Source organism: Colobus angolensis, unplaced genomic scaffold, assembly GCF_000951035.1.
Source record: "Colobus angolensis palliatus isolate OR3802 unplaced genomic scaffold, Cang.pa_1.0 Scaffold153, whole genome shotgun sequence".
In the NCBI taxonomy this organism is placed as follows: Eukaryota; Metazoa; Chordata; class Mammalia; order Primates; family Cercopithecidae; genus Colobus; species Colobus angolensis.
The window spans coordinates 7,699,259-7,713,697 of NW_012114633.1; the positions used below are offsets into that span (position 1 = coordinate 7,699,259).

The 14,439-nt window shown below is 34.8% G+C and overlaps 1 protein-coding gene across 1 annotated transcript in view; it reads right to left on the reverse strand.

Annotated features, from left to right (window-relative positions):
- FSIP2 (fibrous sheath interacting protein 2) overlaps positions 1-14,219 on the reverse strand; it is a 96,254-nt gene extending 82,035 nt beyond the window's left edge. The window contains exons 1-7 of the mRNA XM_011936506.1: positions 13,859-14,219; positions 13,381-13,506; positions 9,567-9,728; positions 8,411-8,500; positions 7,260-7,399; positions 6,018-6,159; positions 5,083-5,193 (exon numbers count right to left, since the gene is read on the reverse strand). Of these exons, the coding sequence (XP_011791896.1) occupies positions 5,083-5,193; positions 6,018-6,159; positions 7,260-7,399; positions 8,411-8,500; positions 9,567-9,728; positions 13,381-13,506; positions 13,859-13,957 (870 nt within the window). The 5' untranslated portion in view covers positions 13,958-14,219. The remainder of the gene's footprint in view (positions 1-5,082; positions 5,194-6,017; positions 6,160-7,259; positions 7,400-8,410; positions 8,501-9,566; positions 9,729-13,380; positions 13,507-13,858) is intronic.
- Between the last annotated feature and the right edge of the window lie 220 nt (positions 14,220-14,439).

Below are 14,439 nucleotides of genomic sequence, written 5' to 3' on the forward strand. Positions count from 1 at the left end.
AACTTCAAGCAGCCTAATATGCCTGAAGAGAGGAGAGAAAAGATAAAATAAATATTAGATAATAATATCCTAAAATGTTTTAAATTTGATGAAAACCATAAACTCACAGGTCCAAGAAGCCCAAAACAGCAATGCATAGAAATTCACCAAGTCATAATAATCAAATTTCTCAAAACTAGGGATCAAAAAATTTTTTAAAGTTACCAGAAAAACAAATTATGTTACATAGAGAAAAATGAAGTTTAAAAACAGTAGATTTCCTCTTGAAATCAATGTAGAGAAGAAAGTGAAAGAGCATCTTTAAAGTACTAAAATGAAACAAAAAATAGTCAATGGTGAATTCTATACCCAGTTGATGTTAACTAATATACACTAAAAAAAAAAGTTTTCAAAAATAAAGGTATAAGTATTTTGCAGACATACAAAATTAAGTTGTACTAGGATCAATGTTAAGGAAAGTCCTTCAGACAGAAAAAAATGATAGCAGATGAAAATATGGGTATACAAAAGAAGAAGAATGAAGAACATAAAAAATTTTAAGTATATGGCCAAATATACGACTTATCTACATCATGATAAAAGATAAATGATCGTTTAGACAAACTCAGCAATGTTGTATTGTCAGATTTATTATGTATATGTATATAAATAAAATGAATGACTAAAATAGCATAAAGGCCACAGGGAGAAAAATAAAGCATAATATTGTAAGGCTCTTATACTAAATTTGAAATGGTATAATATAGTATAATAACACTTTAAGATCTACCCTAATAAGTTAAAGACATATACTATAATCCTTAAAGCAACTGGTAAATTTCAAACAAAGAAACAATATACAAAATAGATACAAAGGGATCATTAAAAATCCAAAGAAAAAGGCATAAAATGAAGAAAAGAACATAGATGAGACAAATTAAAAACAAATAATGAGATGACAGACATAAAACTAATCATGTTAATAATCACACTAAATGTAAATGCTGCAAACACCTTAATTACAGGCAGTCATCAGATTTGATATGAAACCAAAGCCCATCTATATGAGTAGTAGCCACACACACACACACACACACACACACACACACACACACAAATAAAGACCCAAATTTGGTCTTAAAAGTAAAACACAAGAAAATAATATGCCATGCTAACAGTAATCAGAATAAAGCTGCAGTGGCAATGTTAATATTACCTGTAATATTAGAGCAAAGAATAATAACAGAGGAAAATAAAATGTTTTCATAACAATAAAAAAAATCAAATCACCAACAGACATAACAATTCTAGCCATTTTTTAACCTAATACTGAGCTTCAAATAAAAGAAAAACTGAGATACCAGACAAATCCAAAAATATAGTCAGAGATTTTAATAACTCTTTCAATAATTGAGAGAACGAGTAGATAGAAATTGAGCTAGGATTTAGGTTTGAACAATTCTATCAATGAACTTGATATCTAGAGAACACTTACAAAATACCTCACCCAACAACAGTAGAAAGAAGTTTTTTTCAGGTATACATTTGTAATTTACCCAAAATGACCAGTTTGGGAAGATAAAATAAGTCTCAACGTATTTAAAAAGATTTGGGAAATAAAAGTTTTCTCTGACCACAATAAAAGTAAATTTGAAATCAATAACAGAAAGATCTTGGACACACTCCAAATATTTAGAAGCTAAATGACACACTTTTAAATAACCAATGAATCAAACATAAAATTAAAAGGGAAATTAAACTATTTTGAATTGAATAAATATAAAAACACTGTATATAAAAAAAATATGGAGACTCTTGATAGACCAGTGTTAGGGAAGAACTTAGAGTACTAAATTTCTATATTAGAAAAGAGGAAAGGTCTTGAATTAATGACTTCCACCTAAAGAGAGAAAGGTATTTAACAAAAATATCAGAACAGAAATAAACAAAATAGAAAAAAAAAAAACAGAGAAATTCATTAAAACTAAAAACTAGCAGTTTGAGAAAATCAGAAAAAGAGAAATAAGAAGAAAAAGAAAAAGCAACTCTAGCCAGGACTGATAAGGAAAAAAGAAGTTACAAATTACCATATAAGCAAGGAAAGTGGGTGACATCACCAGGGTCTAGACATACACAAAGGATAACAAAGACATGTTATAAACAACTTTGTAAATAAATCCCACAATTCAAATGAAATGAAAAAATTACTAGAATACACTATCAAAACTTTCAAAAATAATGTTTTGAATAGGTATGTAGTTACGTATCTTCCCACAAATAAGCCTCATACCCAAATGTCTTCACTGATAAATTCCATAAAATATATAAAAAATAAACAATACCAATTCTAAAATAATGTTTTCAAAAATCTGAAGATGGAATACATAGAGATTTATGGTATGAGGCCAGCATTACCCTGATACCAAAATCAGAGAAGAGTAGTGCAAGAAAACTACATTTTGCACTAACATCTCCAGGGCAAAATTCTAAACAAAATGTTGGCAAACTTAATACAACAATATGTAAATCAGATCAAGTATGCTGCTTTAAGGATCTTTTGTTCAGGATTCATTCAACATTCAAAAATCAATTTATGTTATCTACTATGCAATGAACCACAAAAGAAAACCTACATATGAATTCAATAAAACCACAGAAGAAAATGTTTGACAGAATCTTACATCCCTTACTGATAGAAATGTTCAGCAAACTAGAAATATAAGAAAATTTCCTCAACCTGATGAATGACACCTGTAAAAAACCCACAGCTAACCCTATAATTAATGGTGACAGACTTAATCCTTTCCCCTTGAGATCACTAGCAAAGAGAGTCACTAACAAGCAAATCACCAGTCAAAAATAGCTAGTATGTCTGCTTCTATTCAACATTATACTGAAGGTTTCAGGCAGTGTGATCAAGCAAGAAAAAAAAAAATTAAAGGAACTCATCAGAAGAAATAACACTCCTTTTATTCACAGAAATGATCATCTATGTAGACTATTAATTGGCATCTAGATAAAAGAACTACTAGAACTGATTATTGATTTTTAACAATGCAAGATACAAGATGAAGATAAATAAATCAGATGTTTTTCTAAATGCTAGCATTAAGTATTCAAAGCTTGAAATTTAAGAAATATAAATTACAATAGCATAAAATATATGAAATACCTAGGGATGAATCTATGAAAAGACACACAAGAACAGTACACTGCAAACTACATAGCACTGTTAGGAGAAATTAAGAAGACCTAAATAAATGGAGGGACATATGTCGTTCATGAGTTGAAAGACTGAATATTATCAAGAGGTAAATTGTGCCCAAAGTGACCTATAGAGTTAACGCAAATCGAATTAAAAAATTCAGCAAGACATTTTGGTAGAAATTAATAAGCTTATGCTATAATTTATATGGAAATACAAAGGGCTTGGGATTAACTAAAACAATTGACATAGAAAAATAAACGTGTAAGACTGGCATGACAGATTCAAAGAATTATTAAAGGTACAATAATCAAACAAATAGGTCAAAGAATAGAAGAGAGTCCAAAAATAGACCCACACAAATAATTTTTGACAAAGATATTAAGAGCAAAATCTAAACTATAATATAACAAGATAATTTGCAGGGAAAAATTATGTCAAATCTGAAAATCATGACATAAAAGTATTATGAAACACAAAGGAATTCAAAATTTCTTATAGTAAAACGAGATTCACAAAAGACAGTTGTAAAATAACTCCACTGGAAATATCAATGTTCAAATGGCTCTACCACTAGCACAGTTTAGGCAGCCTGTGGTGTTATCATGCTTACAGTCAGTGACCACGTCTAATGGTCACTCCTCCCAGGCCGATTTTGATTAGTTGCGTTAGTCTTCACTAAAACTGACCAACATTCTTTGGGTAGTAATTGACATTAGGCAAAAGGAGAAGAATCTAGTGCATTCAATTCTTCTGGAAAACAAAGATACTTTCAGAGACGTGCAGTTTTGGAGCAAAACGAAGACGACAACTTGGTGAGACTTCTCATTGAAAAACAGTGAAAAACTGAATATTAGATTATATTATTAATAATTATGACTGGGTGTGGTGGCTGACACCTGTAATCCCAGCCCTTCAGGAGGCCAAGGTGGGAGAATCGTTTGAGCTCAGGAGTTCAAGAGCAGCCTGGGCAACATAGCAAAAACCCATCTCTACAAAAAATAAATAAATAAATAAAAATTAAAAAGAAAAACAAAAAAGAAAGAAGAAAAATAATAATCATGGTAAATTGGAATAAGTTGAGCCTGCAAAATGAGCAGAGAGTCTCTGATGGTACTGAAAGATACAGGTAGCAAACAGAATGAAAGATAAACATACATATTTAAACGTTCAATATTTTTACAAAATTGCTGTGTAACAGTATATATCAATACAAACCAAATTGTGTAAATCTTACACTCACACCTAGGTTTGTTAACAATAGCCTACCTAAAACTGCTATTTAGAATTTTAGATCAACATTTATCAACATGCTAAGTTGACAATGACATTTTATTAAATGAATAAAACAGTCTACAGAACAGCTTGCAAGGTATAACAACATGTTTTTAATTATTAATTGGAATAAATAAATATTATTGGAAACATTGTGGGGTGGGTGTGTGTGTATATGTGTGAAACTAAAATGTTGATAGGGTAGTGGCGGTAGGATTTTTCTCTTTATATTAATTTACACTCTAAATCACAAAATCTTATATATTATTAAAGATAAAAAGTTAAGCTAAATAAAATTAACCAGTGAGGAAAAATTGAGAAATCCTACAAAGAATTGCTGGTTCTAAAAAAAGTTAGTCAGTCATTTAATTTTTTCATAGTAATTCTAAGTACAGTTTATGGTGTAAAAATAAAGCCAAAAATAGTTATATCACATAATAGAGCAGTACTTTTTACACTATAGTCAAATATACTAAAAATGTCCATAGCTTTCAGTTTTATATCATGCATATCATTTGGAGTAACTGGGCAACAGTCATCTCACAAAGTGATTTGTACTTCAAAAAACCAAAACAAAATCTTCTCTTCGAACAGCTCAAGTTAGAGGTTAAAGCTCACCCTACCTTCCTGTCACTCTCTTCTCTGTTTCTATGCCGTTGTTCTTCTATCTTCTCCTCTCTTTTAACATCTTCTGCCATCCTTGTCAGAAGTAACATCTCTTTTGTCTTCCATTCCTAGAAATCACATTGTTACTGCACTTGGTGTGTGTTCCTTTCACAAAAATATCTTTGTATTTTGTCCCACCAAAAAGTATATTAAACAAGTCAGAGCCTAATAGAAATCAGGTTAAGCATAATGAAAGGCATACATTGAGTTTAGAATATACTTTTCTTACTGCACTCTTATTAGGAATGCAAATATGATAATTTTTTACTAAAGCTAAATTAAAAAAAAATTTCGTCTCCACAATAAGGGCATTAAGAGAGTTAAATAGTGTCTAGGTGCTAGGTGTCTAGTTAACTTTCTAACTGTTCTTTTTTTTTTTTTTTTGAGACGGAGTCTTGCTCTGTCTCCCGGGCTGGAGTGCACTGGCCGGATCTCAGCTCACTGCAAGCTCCGCCTCCCGGGCTTACGCCATTCTCCTGCCTCAGCCTCCCGAGTAGCTGGGACTACAGGCGCCCGCCACCTCGCCCGGCTAGTTTTTTGTATTTTTTAGTAGAGACGGGGTTTCACTGTGTTAGCCAGGATGGTCTCGATCTCCTGACCTCGTGATCCGCCCATCTCGGCCTCCCAAAGTGCTGGGATTACAGGCTTGAGCCACCGCGCCGGGCCTCTAACTGTTCTTTAAGAGCAGAAATTGGCTCATATACATACTTTGTGGTATCCACCTCATTATTTTATGTAACAACTTGTATATTATAGCTATGAAGGAAATTTAATGATAACAAATTATTCTGAACTGAAATGACTTCAAGCAGTACAATGTACAGTTAAAATTATTTACAAATGCAACAACTGTACACAATTTTTCTCTTAATGTTTTAAAGTTATGTCTCACCTCTTCTATTTTTCTACGAAGAGTAAGTTTTCTTCTTGTATGCTCTCGCTGTCGTCTTTCTTCTCTATCCATCAGGAATAGGCGTTGTTCTTCTGCTGTGCGTTCAAGTTGTTCTAGTTTTCTACTTATCATATCCAAATATCTGAGTAAGAGCGTAAATATTACTAAAGGTGAATTGGCTGTTTCTTTTACGATGGCATCATCTGCTATGCCATTCCCAAACCACTTCCTTGCTTGCCTTTCATTTCTTGAATTACAGGAATTTTACTGTTTTTCTATCAGTACTGTTTATAAACCTTTAAAACAGCCAAACCCACCATCTCACCATGTTTTACTTATTATAAGGTCTCTCCACTACACAATTATCTCATATAATGGCAAAGATAATGGTAAAAAGCAGAGCAAAGTTGCTCAAGACATTCTGCACAGTGAGCATTCATAACTCAGTAGATTTAAGAGTATGATCTTGCAAAAAAGGCTGAAATAACTGAAACAGTAACTTCAAATGTGGAAAAAAAAAAGTACATTTGAATTCTCTAAGAAAAAGCGGGCACTGGGTTCCTTGTAATTTACAAGTCCTTGAACAAATCTCTCATCTGTAGTCTAGATCTCTGGTACATCAATATGTAATATGGCAACAATACCACGTAATGAAACTGTGGAATGAATATAAAAGTCAGGTAATAAAAGTCAGCCCAATTCCTTACCCCATCCCTAGTGCAGGAAAAAGAACTATAACATCCTTTACTTCCTAAGAAATGGGCTTGTCCATGGAATGGCCATGATTGAATATGACTGAGTCATATCTAATGAGCTTAGAATCCTTTTTATAGACAACACATATTTATATATTGGCATCAGTTATTCCAAACTTACTTTTTTTGACTTTGCACTAACTTCCTCAAAAAATGCTGTCAGTTCTTAAAGATGATTCTTTAAAAAATGTTATTGTTTGAGGCATGTGTTAACGATCCTTTCTCTTCCTCTTCTAATATAGAAAGATTTTGAATCTAGGTTTTCTTTCAATAACCAGTTTGGCTTATTCCTTGGGCTTCCAGCAACCCTAACTCCTCTGGTAGAAAATTCTTCCACCTCTTGGTTTCACTTACTTCCCCTCCACTCTGAGGGATCCAGGAGAGTGGTGTCTAGTACTTAAAAAATTGTCTTCAATTCTTTCTAGCATTTTCCAGGTTATTTGGTTCTACAACATACACATAAAATGTGCATCAACTTTAATCTTACCTATGCCTCATTAGCCGCTCCTGGTCCTTAATAGATTCACTGCCCTCCTTTAACAACCAGTTTTGGACTTGTGCAACATCACAATGTTGAGGGATTTGATTGTTTTCCGGTACGTTATGCAGTTGTTTTGCAAGTATTCTCTATTTAAGAAATGTGTGTGTTACATATACATAATTTTTTTTACATTTCCCCAAAATAAAACCATTTAAATTCCTATATTTTATAAATGCTTATTTCTGTTTAATTGCATTTACATCTATTTTGAATCCATTAAAGACACAGACAAGTAAACCAAAATTAAGATCTATCTCTCTGAAAATAAAAGGTAAACATTTCAGTTTATTTGTCCACCTATTCTAAATAAGATAAATAAAAATATGCAGGAAGTAGAGAAGAAACACTGGGTACAGAATGAAGTGGGGAGAATACAGAATACTTAGAAATATAGCGAAGTCTTTCTCATTTGTATTTAACCCTTTTATCTTTAGGGCATACATTTGCAAAAACTCAGATAAATACACTTTTCTCATTTTGATCCAAACCTCCTGACCCTAAAATCTGAATTCACACAAGCACACACACACACACAGCCACACACACACATACACACATCTTTGAGTCAAAAATCTAAAGGAAGTCACTATCCATAACCATTCACTCTACACCCAGTCATTCTATTTCACATTCAAGAACAACATTTTTACTGAATGATTACAGGTGCTCATGTATGAGTACAAACACAGAGTGTACATATTCTTGAATCACTGTAGAACACTACAGGTATTTATTGTTCTTTTCCTATGGCTCAAACTGTTTTAGCTTTCAACTTAAGAATCTTTCTGCCACAAGAGATGTTTATTATTGGCCTTAGCTCTGAGGGAAACAATATATCTGACTAGCAATTTAATTATTGAATTATGCCAGCTACCACTGGTGTGTTGATAGATGACCCAGTCCCTTTCCCATTCTTGGCCAAATATAGCAAAATTCAAATACTGTTTATTCCTACTCTAAATTTTCACTTGGAAAAAATATTCAATTATTTTGTCAATAACAAAGGGTCAAAATATGATTAAAAGAACACTCTACATATAAAGAAGAATTTCTTCCAAACTTTGTGTAAATAAACCAAATTTAAGTATTGAACTTACTTGTTCTCTTAGATAGTTTCTCTCAAAGTCTAATTTTAAACTGGTAAGATATTGCCTGTACTTATTCAATTCTCTCAAGGTACATACAACCTACAAACAAAACGGAAAACGCATGGATATTTAAAAGAATGTTATGTTAATAATATATAAATATTTTAAATATATTCTTTAAATCATTAAACTGATTTTAAAAATCATTAAATTGATTTAAAAATCACTTTAATAGCAGTGACATAAAATTCAATGACATTTTGGCATAAAGAGTAATAAACTGCTAACAATCTTGTAAGTAGTATCTCTCAGCATTTGTTAATCAGCAAGAAATTTCTATCCAAAAACATTACTTAGGCTGAGGCAGGAGTATCTCTTAAGGTCGGGAGTTTGAAATGTTTGAGATGAGCCTGGGCAACATAGCAAGACCCCATCTCCAAAAAAAAAAAAAATTAACCAGCTTGGGTGGCATGTGCCTGCAGTCCCAGCTACTCAGGATGCTGATGCAGGAACACAGCTTTAGCCCAGGAGGTCCAGGCACCAGTGAGCCATGATTGCACCATATAACTCCTGTGTAGGCAACAAAGTGAGAACCTGTCTCTAAAAAATATGTACATATTGCTTTATTAACATTACTTATATTGTAAAAGGAGTTTAGTCCATACAATTAGAGTTATCACAGTAATAATTTCAATTAGCTGTAATTGGATTATAATTTTAAGTGTAATAACATTGTTCAACTCCAATAAGGATATACTCTATGAAGGTTCTAACAGACTGAATTTTGCTAAGTTTCTATTTCATCTCAAGATTTTAAAAATATATGGAACATAATTCTTGACAAGTATACAGTGCCATTAAAGACAGAGAAAGAAGGCTATAATACATGTGGGAAAATTAACATATCTTTGTGTTCTCAAATTATTTGTCAATAATCTTTTGGTATTACAAAGAAAAAACATGAAGGAAGAAGTACTTTCATTTAGCAACAACTGTTGTCTGATTTCTCTTGATTCAAATACTGAGAAATTGATAGAACTGCCTATTAAGTATTCTCATGATTAAGTTAAAAGTGACACAGGCCCCCCAAGTGAGATATAGAAACAAATTTATATCATGTTTTAAAGGGTTTAATTGATTTAAAAAAAAGTGATTTTCAACCCACTTTATTATTGCTGGTGATGTAGCCACCTTTCTTTAATCTCTTCAAAATATCTTTGCGCTTATAGTATGCTTTTAAATGTGGATCATGGAGGCTTTTATATTGGTTTTCCAAAAGTCGACAATAGGGATCAGTCAGGTTAAAACCATAAGAAGGTCGAAAAAGCTGCAAATACAGATTCCAAAATATGTAAAATTAATGCATTTTTCACTTTAAATAAACGATTAAAATGATTAGAACATTCATTCAAAATAAAATGTACCAGAAGAATCTGAAGTGAGGAAAAACAGCCACAGAAAAATTGGAGTTGGGCATGCTTTCCTGCCTTTCCCTTCCTCTCTCCTTACCTGCAAATTATCCCAAAGACTCACCTTCACCCAATTAGTTCCTCCTCTAATCCTCTTCAGCCCCTGATTCTCAGCCAAATAAGAAAAGAGCAGAGGAAAAGAAAGGGAATATATTTCTTTTCATACAGTTTGTTTTAAGGTACAAAGCCAACACTAGGATTCTCTTCTCCTCCTCCCTCTCTCAAATCAAAATATTCTATTCAAAACATAAAAGAATTAATAGTAAGTATGATTGTATTTCAATCACCTTAAAATGAACAACAAAACAGAAAATGTTTCATCAAAATTTATGAAAATAACTTTAACAAATAGTAGAAGCAAAACTTTTATGTTAACGATTTTGAGTTAAAGAGTCATTGCATCTTGGGGTTTCTAATGCAAGAAACCAACAATCTCTGAGTGCTAGAGTAAGAAGAATACCTAAGGTCTATATTACTCAGTTCACTGTATTAAATAATCAATTTTAATGAATATTGATAGAAATTGAAGTTTTTCTATTTGTGTGAAGACCAAATACGCCTTTAGGCAATAGTCATTAACATATAAAAGGAGGAAAAGATAATCAGTTACTAGTCATGTTTCTACATCTGCTGCATTAGAGAAAACAGCTGTATTATTCAATCTCACCATGAATTAAAACATTAGCAAAGTCAGTTTTTGGTTTGAGTTCTGTTAGTTTTTCAATAGCAGGATGGTGATAATGGTTTACTGGGGGACCTCTGAAATGGAAAAAGGAGAGAATGAGAGTAGGAAATTGTGTTAATGTTTTTACATCCCTTTCTGTTTTAAGTTTGCTGGGCCAGAAAAACGTAAGTTTTATAATAGTTCAAAATAATGTTAAATCAGGAATTGGCTCAGGAGACAGATAATTGGAGTATGTGGGTAATATGGGAAACCAGAGAGCACCTGCCCTGCTTGCAGGTATGAAATTCAATTTATACTACAACAACACTAAGCACCAATCCCGACATGTCTGGAGGCACCAATTTGTGACCTCTGTTTCCAGTCTAGCTGTAACCACAGTTGCAGTCCAACTCCTGAACACTATGGAGTCTGGCTGGGTTGGACCCTAATAAGAACTCTCGAAAGGTAGGTAGGAGAATGCTTTGCATATGGGTAAAAGGTAGATGAGAGGAACAAAATAAGATACTAGCTATTCCTTTGCATTTAAAAGTTTCAAGTTTCTGACCTCTTGTTTAACATTAAACTTTAATTCCTTCCAAGGAGCCTAATCGGAAAACTAGATTCCCTGATTATCAATGCTCTCCTGAGAAGGCAAAGAAAGAACTCATAACGGGGAAAGTCTTGAATTAAGTGACTCCACATGCAAAGCCCAGATCTTTCCTGGAAGGGAAATAATCAATAATAATAAGTCAAGGAGTGGATTGAATATTTTCTTTCAGATATTGACATTTAGCTGCAAACTTTTTAAAAATGTTAACTTTTAGCTGTGACTTTTAGCATATGTTTCTCAAGACCAAACTGAGCTACTGATCTGTAAACTAAGAACGCCTTTAAACAAATCCACTCATTTGAGCCAGAGTAACCTGTCTATTGACAATTAAAATAACTGGTTGCTCTTAAAATGTGAGTATTAACCATTACCTCATGAAGGAGAGTACACTGAAAGAGAAAATTCTTCAGAGAAACTAGTATGGTGCCTAATTATCATTAAATGAATAAATTTAGGGAGAATTAATGTAATAAACAATAGAGAGAACATCTTTTTGAAAAGTAGTAGACAAGTGAATTAATGGTCGACAGAGAAAATGGCAATAGAGTAAAAAGAATATATTTGAGGGAGGAGACAAAAGTCACAGTTCTAAGTTTACACACTAAAGAGGAATTATATCACCTGTAATGGAATAAATTTCAAGCATGTTTTAGCAAAGTTAGTTTGTGTTTGTGACTCAAATTGTGTGAAGTTGGTATATTTGTAGTTCACTTGCTCTAATCTAGTAGAACAGATTAGTTTTTTTTTTAAGGGCAATTATACTTTTTTCAGAAACAAAACTTGTTTCAAGAAATCATGTTTATTTAGTGTGTTAGATTGATGGTATGCCCCCAAAATTCATATGTAATCCTAACCTTCAATGTGATGGCCTTAGGAGCTGGGGCCTTAGGGGATAATTAAGTCATGAGGGTGGAGTCCTCATCAAGAGAGATAATGTTCCTATAAAAGAGACCACAGAAAACTCTCCATCCTTCTTTCTACCATGCAGGGAGGTAATAATGAAAGGACTACAAAGGGCCCCCACCAGAATCTGACCATGCTGGTGTTCTGATCTTGGACTTCCAGCTCCAGAACAATGATAAATAAGTTATTTCTAAGCCGCCCAGTCTATGGTACATTGTTATAACAGCCTGAACTGAATAAGACATTATGCAAGTATCAAATACCAAGGGGTTCTACTTATTTCTGATGACATCATAGACATTGTAAGGGTAAGTGGGCCACTTAGAATTCTTTCCTGTAGAACTTTTTGCAAAACTGATAAAAGCGACCAGTCAACAAGAATGTACTAAACCTCCTTCAGCATTGACTACTTAGTCAAAGACTGGGGAGGTTTGGGGGTGGGTGTGGTGTTGAGGACTAAAAACATGAAAAGGCTTAAGGGAAGTACACACTATAATCCAGTATGATTAAGTATGGTTTGTACAAGTGAGATCATACAAATCAAGGGCAATGTGAACTCTAAACAAAAATAAGTTAATGCGGGGCTATCACAGTTTAGAGAGTCTTGATAGCTCAGATTCATAGACTGGGGAGAAGAAGACAAGGTATGCCAGGTTTGGGGGCAAAGTTGACAAAATACATAAGTATTAGCACGGTATTTATAGGTAAGTGTGAAAGACTCAACTTGAAGAAGCTGAGCCTCTCTAGTTGGAAACAATACTGTATGGAAAGGCTGGGGCAAATTATGGAGTCTCTTCCTCATTGAGGCAGGGCTTTCTTTCATTAAAGTAAGGTTAAAGTACTAAACACATTAACTCATTTTAAGTCCCACTGTTTTGGTTCTTTTTTATTTTTCTTTATGTGTAAAATAGAATTCAACTCAAAACAAAATAATGTTTCCTGTAAACGGAGTTTGGTCCAAGATACTGTCAGTTAAAATCATAACACCTTTCACCTTCTAAACATGTTTCTAAGTACATCAAAACTTACTATATAGGTATATATGAAGTTTTATTATAAGGAATATTAATATCATACCGTGAATTGTAAATTAAAGACTAAGAATCTAAACTTTCTGGAATATTATTATATTATTATTATTATGTTCAAACCATATTAGATGAAAGTGCTTCATATGCATTCTAAACAATACCTTCAGTCAGATGTGGGATTTTTTTTTTTTCCTGTAAATGTTGATGCAAATTCCTTTAATGGATTTTGTATGATGCAGCCTCTGAATTGAACAGCAAGTAGTAAAGGGTAAAGGAAAGAAAGACGATAAAAACTTGTTCACCTTTTCACCGAAATTCGTAGTATAGAATACAGCATGGCTTCCTGGGATCACAGGCAGCTTGACCCCGAGAGGTAGGTCCAGTAGCTGAGCCGGTCCAACCCCTGCAAAGTGGGTTTTGTGCACGCCCTGTCAGACACAATTGGAGAGTTTTGTCTTTCCTTTTAGACAGTATTCGTTTAGTTTAGACCAATCTACTTCCACTGCAACCAAAGACTCCGAAGAATTACACAATCAGGGTTCGGGGCACCCTGAAGTCCTCCCATTTTCCCTGGTCACCAGCTCTCCTGGCGTCCCGCGCCTGCCAGTTGTGGCCAGTACAGTCCGAGCCACCGCCACCGCCCCCGGGCGCCGCAAGAGGGCAGTCTCCTGAAGGGGGACAGTTGGGAGCCTCGCGACCCGCGTGTGGCGACCCCTGCCCCACTCCCCAGCAGGCCTGCGGCCGCCAGAGGACAACGCCACCCAGCTTGCGGCCACTCACGTCTCCGCACTGCTGAGTGTCCGCAGCCAGGATGCTGGCGACCGTCTTGGTGACGGCGACGTTGGCAGGCTTGGAGCAGGCGCCGAGGTACAGTTCCATGGCCGGCACGGGCCCCCTCAGCCTCTTCCTCACCCGCCCCGCTCTGCTTCTCTCGCACCCCGTTGTCCCTCTGTCCGGACCTGACCAAGAATGGCCAGAACCCAACGACCGCAGCCCCGCCCCCCACGTTCCAGGCTTCCAATGGTAGCGGTCCCAGAAGGGCGGTGGCCTCCTGAGGGGCGGCTAGCGCTAGTGCCTAGAGCGCCCTCTGAGCTGGGAAAGTCCGTCCTAGAGGCCTGATCTGAGAGGAGCACAGTTGAAACTTCAGCTTTCTCTGAAACCATCACCCCTTAGCCAATCCTAACGAAAAAGTATAAGCTTTGTTGGTGGCTAACTGGTTAATTTCCTCCGGCCTCCGAGGAGCCCTGTTCCGTTCAATAAAAATTCCCGAGTGATTGTTTTTGCCCTTTCTACATCTTCCCGCATATGGGCCACACCCCAACCCCAGGCTCCCACAACTTCTTCCCACACCAGGTCCACAA